This window comes from Geospiza fortis, unplaced genomic scaffold, assembly GCF_000277835.1.
Source record: "Geospiza fortis unplaced genomic scaffold, GeoFor_1.0 scaffold114, whole genome shotgun sequence".
NCBI lineage: Eukaryota > Metazoa > Chordata > Aves > Passeriformes > Thraupidae > Geospiza > Geospiza fortis.
The window spans coordinates 2,954,438-2,962,566 of NW_005054383.1; the positions used below are offsets into that span (position 1 = coordinate 2,954,438).

At 45.3% G+C, this 8,129-nt stretch overlaps 1 protein-coding gene across 2 annotated transcripts in view; it reads left to right on the forward strand.

The window, feature by feature from the left end:
- The window catches only part of NPRL3 (NPR3 like, GATOR1 complex subunit), a 41,250-nt gene that overhangs the window by 5,839 nt on the left and 27,282 nt on the right, over positions 1–8,129 (forward strand). For both annotated transcript variants that reach the window (XM_031060489.1, XM_014308755.2), the window contains 3 exons: positions 2,519–2,648; positions 5,812–5,886; positions 7,943–8,096. In XM_031060489.1, the coding sequence (XP_030916349.1) occupies positions 2,565–2,648; positions 5,812–5,886; positions 7,943–8,096 (313 nt within the window). In that variant the 5' untranslated portion in view covers positions 2,519–2,564. The remainder of the gene's footprint in view (positions 1–2,518; positions 2,649–5,811; positions 5,887–7,942; positions 8,097–8,129) is intronic.

Sequence of the window (8,129 nt, forward strand, 5' to 3'; positions counted from 1 at the left end):
GGAATTCACAGTGCTCAGACTAATCTCATAAAAGGAGAAGGGTTAATGCCCAACTGCAAAACCTAATCTGCTTCTAACAAACTCTTGGGCCTCTGAGAAGTCAGTGTTTTTAGGTCATCCTAACATACCCCAAAGATTGGAAAATGTGTGTTGAAATATTTAAAGTGTCATTTTCTAAGATGAGGTGACTAATTGAAGTAGTGGGAATAACATATCTGCTGTTCCTCGATTTCCCTATTGTCCTGAGGCCTAAGAAATGTCAAAATTATGTAGAGCACTGAGGGTTAAAAAAACCCAGAGAGCAAAACAATAAACCCAGGCTGTCAGAGGAGAATGGGACTGGAGTCCATGTGACTCTTGGGAGAGCCTGTGGTGATAGGAGGTGCACCTGTGTCAGGATTCTGCCCCTGAGCATGTCCTCTGGCTGCAATGCAGTACTCTCCCAGACACAGAAGGCCCTGCTAGTGAGAGGATCCTGAGGGCTTTCCAAAATCAGCCTTGTAATCTCTTCCTCCCCAAAGAGCCACCTGTGAGGGAGGCCAGACAGGGCTGTTGGTGTCAAGAGCTCCCCTGGGAAACTGCTGAATTCCCACCTTTAGCACCACATTTATCTGTTAAAGGATCTGCTGGTGTAATTCCTTGAGGAAGTTATCAGAATGATCAGTTTATCAGCTCCCAGGTATCCTTTGCCAAGGCTGGAGGAGGGAAGGGTAACTCATTTCTTACCAGGAAGCCGACATTTTCTAGTTTGCCTTCCTTCTCCCCTCACCCCCCAAAACATATGCTCCTTTTGGATTCACTGCTGTTCCCATCTTCCTGGCTCCATGAGGAGCCTATTAACGAGCTGCTGAACAGGGCAAAAAGAGGAGGAGAAGCTCACTGCTGTCATGGTGACTTTTTTTTTCCTATTTTGAATGTGATCTCCAGGAACTGTCAGTCCACGTTGTGTTCCAGCTCTTTGCCCTTTGCTCCCAGACTTCCCAAGCTGTGCAGCCCAGTGGCTGAGGAGCATGGGCTCAGTGGCCCCAGGAGTCTCTGGCTAGTCTCTGCTTGCCTTCAGCTTGGAGTTTGGAGCAGAGCAGCCAGGGATTTGGGAATTTGTACACAGCTGCTCCTTCCATAAAGCAAACAGAAGCAGCGTGCTGTGGTCAGAGTGACCTGTTTGTACAAGCACCAGGGGCTTTGGCAGTTTGGGCCTGTGTGGTCCTTCATCTCCAGTATTTGTAAATAAAAGGAATTCCCCCTGTGTCCTTGAGTGCATTTGTCTTAATTTCTGTAGTGCTCCATGACTCAGAGGGAAGCAGGACTAAGCTACATTAATTGCTTCTCTGGGCATGGAGGGCTCACTTGTGGCCAAGAGATAAGGTGAGCACAGCACACACCCATGCCTGCCCTCCTCTCTGAGTGATACTGGGTTATCTGGGATACCTGCCTGCTCTAGGGGGATGGTCTGGCAGGGGCACACATCCCTGGGTGTAAATACACAAAATGCAATAAACATTTTCATTCTTAAAAACCAGCTCTCATCAGAAAGTGGTCTGAAATTCATTTGGTCAAGTAGGAGCTTCTATAAAACAGATGAGGAAAGAACTTGTTAATAACAAGCCTTGTATTCTAGAGCAACAAATTTACTCTAGCAGTTGAGATCCTCTTCCCTGTGGGTTTGGGCTTCACTGTCCCAGGGGACACCTTGAGGAAGACAAGTGTTGGTAGAGACCAGACCAATGCTGCAAGGCCATCAGAGAGAGCAGTTGTGGAATTCCTCCCTTGTCACACAGGACTTTTAGCTGGTTTTGACCCCTTGTGGGTACTTGCCCTCTGTCTCAGAGCTGCTGCCTTGCCCTCACCAGTCCAGAGCAATTCAGTAACCCCGTGGCTGGGCATTGGGAAGGGCCTGGCCTGTCATGAATGTGATTTATCAAATGAGAAAACCCAGGTGAGGCCAGGCAGCTCTTGGAAGGTGCCAGTGGTCTGCTGAGCCCAGGTTGAGATCTGTTAAATGAGGAACTTGGAATGTCACTGATGAGTTTTGGGAAAGGAAGGACAAGCATTGGCTGTGTTTCTTTTAATTGAATCAGCTCTTTCTTGCCTTCCCCTCTGCCATATTGGGTGGCTTAAAGATCTCTGTTGTGCTTGAGTGACAGGCTGTGTCAATATGTAATTGCTTAGTAAGTTCATTAACCTGCAGCTAAATCCAGGCAATGGCTAACTCCAGCTCTTTTTATATTTAAGCAAACTGCATCTAATCTTTTCAATGTATTTTGCTGAGCATGTAACTAAATGAGCATGACCCTGCAGTCTTTGTTGTGAACGCTTCCTGTTTTATAATTGTGGTGATCTGAGGGATGTAATTTAGGGGTCCTTAATTTTACATAATTGGTGGTGCTCCAGGTACAGCAATCTAGTCACAATTTACAATGCCTTAAAAACTTCAGAGTTAAATATATCTGTATTTGGAGGACTATTTTGGGGGTGTGCTTTTTGAAAACTGTAATAACTTCTGTTTCTGCTTTTCAAGGTTTTCAGATGTCATCCTGGCAACAATTTTGGCTACCAAGTCAGATATGTGTGGCAAAAAGTTTGAACTGAAGATTGATAACGTTCGCTTTGTTGGCCATCCCACCTTGCTCCAGCATGCCCTTGGGCAGGTAGGTGTGAGATCCCCTCTGGGGACCTGCCTTCCTCACAAACTGCCTGGCTTTAGTGAGGAAACCTGCAATTCAGAATGAGCATGTTGGCTTTTGATCCTGCTTTTACTCCCTGATGCTCCAAGCTGTCTTTTGCTTACTTCTGGGTCAGTGGAGTGAGTGGCAAACTGAGGGAGCTGTCAGTGATCGCAGAAACTCTTCTGGTTACTGTAGGGAAGCAGTGTGAGTAAAGAGAAGTAAAACTGGGCACTCCAACTCAAAAAGCTGCTTCTCACTATTTTAGTTACTGCAAGTTAGCTTTTAGCACCTCTAATTAGTGTGGCAGTTAAAAAAACACCACCAAAAAACCTTCACAAATGCTAAAAGCTGCGTCAGCCTTGTTTGGCTTTTAACTTTTCCTGAGGCTGAAGATCATCCACAAGACTTAGATGGAATATGTAGGATGTTGAAAGAGATCTAGAATTTTCTTGTGGACCAAGTCAGGCTGCTGTTTGCATTGAGACCTTCCTCCATGGCCTATGTTTAGGTGCTTAGAATGAGAGCAGTTTGTTATCTGGGCTGTAAAAGGCCCTGCTTAAATCCAGGAAAGAATTCACCTGCTTCTGTGTTTTTGATATTCCCTGTCCTGGTCCTTCTTCCTGCTCAACTGTAGGAATGAACTAGGTTTTGGTAATTTCTGAATCCAACACTGATCCCTGTCACTGAACTGCTTTGGTCTCATTTTTCATCAAATTTGCTAAGTCATTCCTTTTTTCAGGGGAAAAAGTCTGCTTGCCAATTCTGTCCTGCTTTCTAGCTATAATTAGAGGTGGAAACAGCTTGTTGGTAACTGCTGCATGATATTTAGAGGACCAGACTGCTTTAATCCCAGTGAGGAGCTGCCCTAAAGCATCAAAAGATGCTACTTTGGGAACTCAGTTGTGAGTCTGCAGGAAATGTCATGGAGGATCACCAAGACTCAGCCCTGAAAAGTTAAACTCTCTTGGAAGACAGGATTCAAGTGTGCCCAAGCTGTGCAAATCCATCAGCAGCCCCAGACAAGGCAAGTGGGGAACCAGGCCCAGGGTCTGTATTGGGACTCCAGCCAGGAGCAGAAGGGGACAGGACAAGGGTGGGGTGTACTAAACCAGGAGACAGGCACAGATCCAAGGTCCATCCTGGACACAGGCACAGCTCCAGGCCCTGGGCTGAGCTTAAATGGAGTTCCCAGTCATGGACTCTTGGGAGAAGTTGTGTGGGAACAGGTCCTGGCCAGGGCCATTAAGACCTTTTGGTGCCCTCAAGGCTCTGACAGCAGTAGCCTGTTCTCCCTCAGATCATTTTTCTGTCTTTTATTAATCTCATCTGAAAGGTTCAGTTTCCTAGATGTGCTCTAAATGAGGTTGAAAATTTGTATTTGCATTTTTTTCACTACTTATTATTGTACATTCTTTCTAATCAGTTGAATCCTAATTGCATGAAATGTCACTTCATTTCAGTTTGTCTAAATAAAATTGCATCTGGGCGAATAAATAAAGTTATAAAGAGCTGTAAACACTTTTTTGTTACTTCTGAAGGAACTTCTTTTTGGGTGTGTCTTATCACCCTGGGAAGTGCCCCAGAACTTTCTAGAGTCCAGAATCTTCTAGATGTGGCAGCCATCTCTGCTGGTTTGTGTCAGTGTAAATCTGGGACCTTCCTGCAGTTAGGAGGAAGCCAGATGGAGCTGCTTTCCCATGGAAAAGCACTCAGGCAGTGTCTGGAGTAACCCAGCAGCCTCTGCTTTGAGTTTCCTCAGAGTCCATACTGCAGTGAATTAATCCACAGGACAGCTCAGCAAATTCTTACTCCAGTGAGATTCAGGAGTTACAAGAGCACAAACATTTAATCTTGTGTGCCAGATTGCTTTTTATGTAGCAATGTTCTGAATTCTTCAAATTCCTTCAGCATTTTCTTTCCCAACTCAGTCTTCTTCTTTTTTTCTGGACATGAGTTGATATGGAATCTAGCCTGCATCCCAACTGATGTTAGTGGTGGTAGTTTCTCTGATTTTAAGGAAGGAACAGGATCAGTCCTTACACTTGGAAATTCACAAGATGTCCTGGAACCTGTAACTCCAGAACAGATAAACTGCCTTTACCACTCTCCCATCACTGCCTTTCTGACAGAATGTAATTTTCACTTTAGGACAAAAAAAAAACCCCAAAATATATATCACCTCTTAGTTTTGTAAATGCAGAGACTCCTGAGTGAAAGCAGTCAGATTTTGGAGTTCAGTCCTGAGCAGTTCACTGCTGGTGCTTGGAGCCTGTGGGGAAGGGCAGATGCTGCTCTGTGCTTGCCCTGGCTCAGGTGCTGCACATACTTTGGGTCGACACCAACTATTGTTTGCCTGGCAGGTTCCAGCTGTGTGCACTGGGGATGGGGTGGTGTTGAGCAGGGAGCCTCAGGGGAGGTGGGAATGTCCTCTGCATTTTGTGCTCCATCTTGTGGCGACACGTGCTCCCTTTGGAGCTGGTCTGGCTGTGCAAATTCCACTTGCTTGTCTCAGCTCCAGCTGTTTCTTCTCACTGGAAAGTTTGAATCTGCCTTAGGAATGGAGCTCTCTGCTACAAAGAGAATAGAGGGGCTGGATAATATGTTTGAAATCCTGCAGGAAGGGAAAAATCAAACCTTTTATTTTAGTACTGCTGTTCTAGAACATATTTTGTGTGATAAAAGCAGCAGCTTGTAACAAGATGAAATTTGAATGGGGATTTTAGGAAAGGAAGGAATAGCTGTGGCCTGAGATCTGTGGAATTCTGTGGACAGTATATCTGACAGTTATGCTAAAGAATTTAAACCAAAGATCCCTAATGATGCTAAATGTAATAACAGAGACACTAAGTAAGAGTGCTGCCTTAACTGCCACTCATTGCCATGCTTGTGACTAAAAGGCTTTGGTTTAAATCTTCACAGCTGCTCAGCAAAGGCAGTGTTGTAGAGTAACTGTGATACTCCAATTAAAAATAAAAGCATAGTTCTATATTTTGCCAGTCATATTTGATGTTATATATTGATTTGTCTGCTCTCTTTTCTCAGCTTGTTATTTACATGTTTTGAAAAAAAATTTTTAATTACTTTCCTTCTGTTACTGTCTCCAGCTCACACTAGCCGATGGGATTTTCTAAAAAATATTTTTCAGGTATCCAAAACTGACCCCTCACCAAAGAGAGAGATGCCCACCATGATTCTGTTCAACGTGGTGTTTGCCCTAAGGGTAAGGACTGTCTCCATTCCATCTGACAGTGGGATGTGCCTTGCATGCATGAGTCAATGCAGTAGGCTCACACTCCAGGCTTGTTTTGTGATTAATGGCCAGTGTTTGAAAGCTGCCTTCTCTCAGCAGTGAGGTCACTGTAAAGGGAGAGTGCCAGGGAGCAGCAGCTGAGCAGCTAAATGAGAAGAAGGTACAAGTGAAGAATAATGAGGTTTCAATGCTCAGCAAAAACCTAGAACAAATACGTAGTTTCTGCCTGGAATTTTTTTCAGGCATCCTCTATTAACTAAATGCTGGTTTTAAGGGATCCTGGCTTGGCTAATTAGGTGTGTAAAGCCCTAGAAATTTCATTATGTTCAAGCATTACTTGATTTCTGAGCTCTGGCTTTCTTTTCCCACTCCACAGGTTATTTAAAGATAGAGAGCTGGAATAGTCATCTTTGTGGAAATGGTTGATTTGTGCTCAACTGGATGTAATGTCATAATTTTTAAACCTCCAGCTCCCTGCTTGTGAAAGGATTTTTTTTTCCCTTTTAGCACTAGTACTTTTCTTACCACTGGCTTTGCAGTGGTGACATGGACATGGCCCGAGCCTGCATGGCTTGTCCTCAGATGAGGAGCAAGGTTTCACACAGGACAAGTACCTGAATCGAGTCAGAAATTGTTTACAGAGCTCTGCTGGGAGTCCAATGTTCCTGTGCTTTAGGACACTCCTGGGTCAGGGAGTGCTGAATTTGCAATGGAGGAGTTGATTTGAGATTTCACATGTTAAGAGATGTGGTTTTGGTGATTTGTTAAAGCCCTGTGCTTTGCTTGCAGGGAAGTGTGTGTAGATGCACCTGCAGACACACACATTGATGATGCATACTGAGCCGTGTGGCAGCAGAAGTGTTGAAACCAATGCTCCTTCATTCACTGTGAAGACTAGCCCACATTTTTCTGGAATCTAATTTCTAGTGCTTCTAGGAGAACTTGCTTTCTTTGCCCTTCAGCCATGAGATGGTACTGATGTTATTGTGTGTGTGATGCAGCACAAAATCCACTTGGCAAATGAGACACTCTTAGTTCACAGGGAGCAGTCAGGTTTCTGGACAGTGTTGGGCAAGAAGCAAGTGGAAATTTTTTCCTGGGATGGAGCAGTGCAGTGCAGGAGGTGGGTGGAGGCCCTCAGAGATAAAGATGAGTGTCCATCTGCAGTGGGCAGACAGAGCAGGCAAAGGCCCAAGTGTGATAATCAGCACTGATCCTGCTGTGTTTGAGCTTCAGGGCTACCAACGTGGCGTGACTCAGCAAGAACAGCAGAGTCAAAAAACTGATGAGTCACGGTTTGCTGGTTTCTGTGCCAAGTGGTCACTTGCCAGAACTTTAAATTCTTTTAAATGTCTTAACAAACATGAAGCAGCTGCTGACTCATGCTGGAGCTAGTGAATTCCCCCTCACCCCCCTTGGCAGCTGTACTGATGTGATAGATTTTTCCAGCACTTTCTTTCTGGGACTTTCATAAATGCAGCAATAAGCTATATTTGTGAATTTTTTGGGAGCATAGATCCAAATTAATACAGATTTGGGATGAAAATATTGGTCGTGAGCTGGTAATTGTTACCTAGTTACTGCCTTGTCAGTACATAGGACAAACACCAGTGTGGCAACACGGAGTTAGTGGGACATGTTAAAGGCACTGCAGCCCTTGTGCTGCCACTGAGTTTAACCTGAACATCAGGATATTCTGCCTTTTCAAAAAGCTTGACACTGTCTTGTCTCACTGTGTGAAGTTGAGATCTTTGCTCTCTGCTGGTAGAAGGCCTGTTAACAACTGGAAAAACAACCCAGCTAGAGCTATCCCTCTCCAGGTGTGGTGTTCCTTTCACGCACTTAGACGAGCTTGAAAATCCAAATTACATTTGGACACCTCCGAGATTCTGCTTGGTTGCGGGTAGAGAAAATTCTGTTCATTTCCAGTTGAGAGGCAGATTGTTGGTCTCAGTGGGAAACCATTTGCCTGTTCCCCATCGTGGCTGTCGTTGCATGGCTCAGAGGCTGCTGGTGCTCCCCGCAGGCCAACGCGGACCCGTCGGTGATCAGCTGCCTGCACAACCTGTCGCGCAGGATCGCCATCGTCCTGCAGCACGAGGAGCGCCGCTGCCAGTACCTCACCCGCGAGGCCAAGCTCATCCTGGCCATCCAGGACGAGGTGTCAGCCATGGCAGAGAGTGAGTGCTTTCAGCAGCAGGGGCTCTGAACAG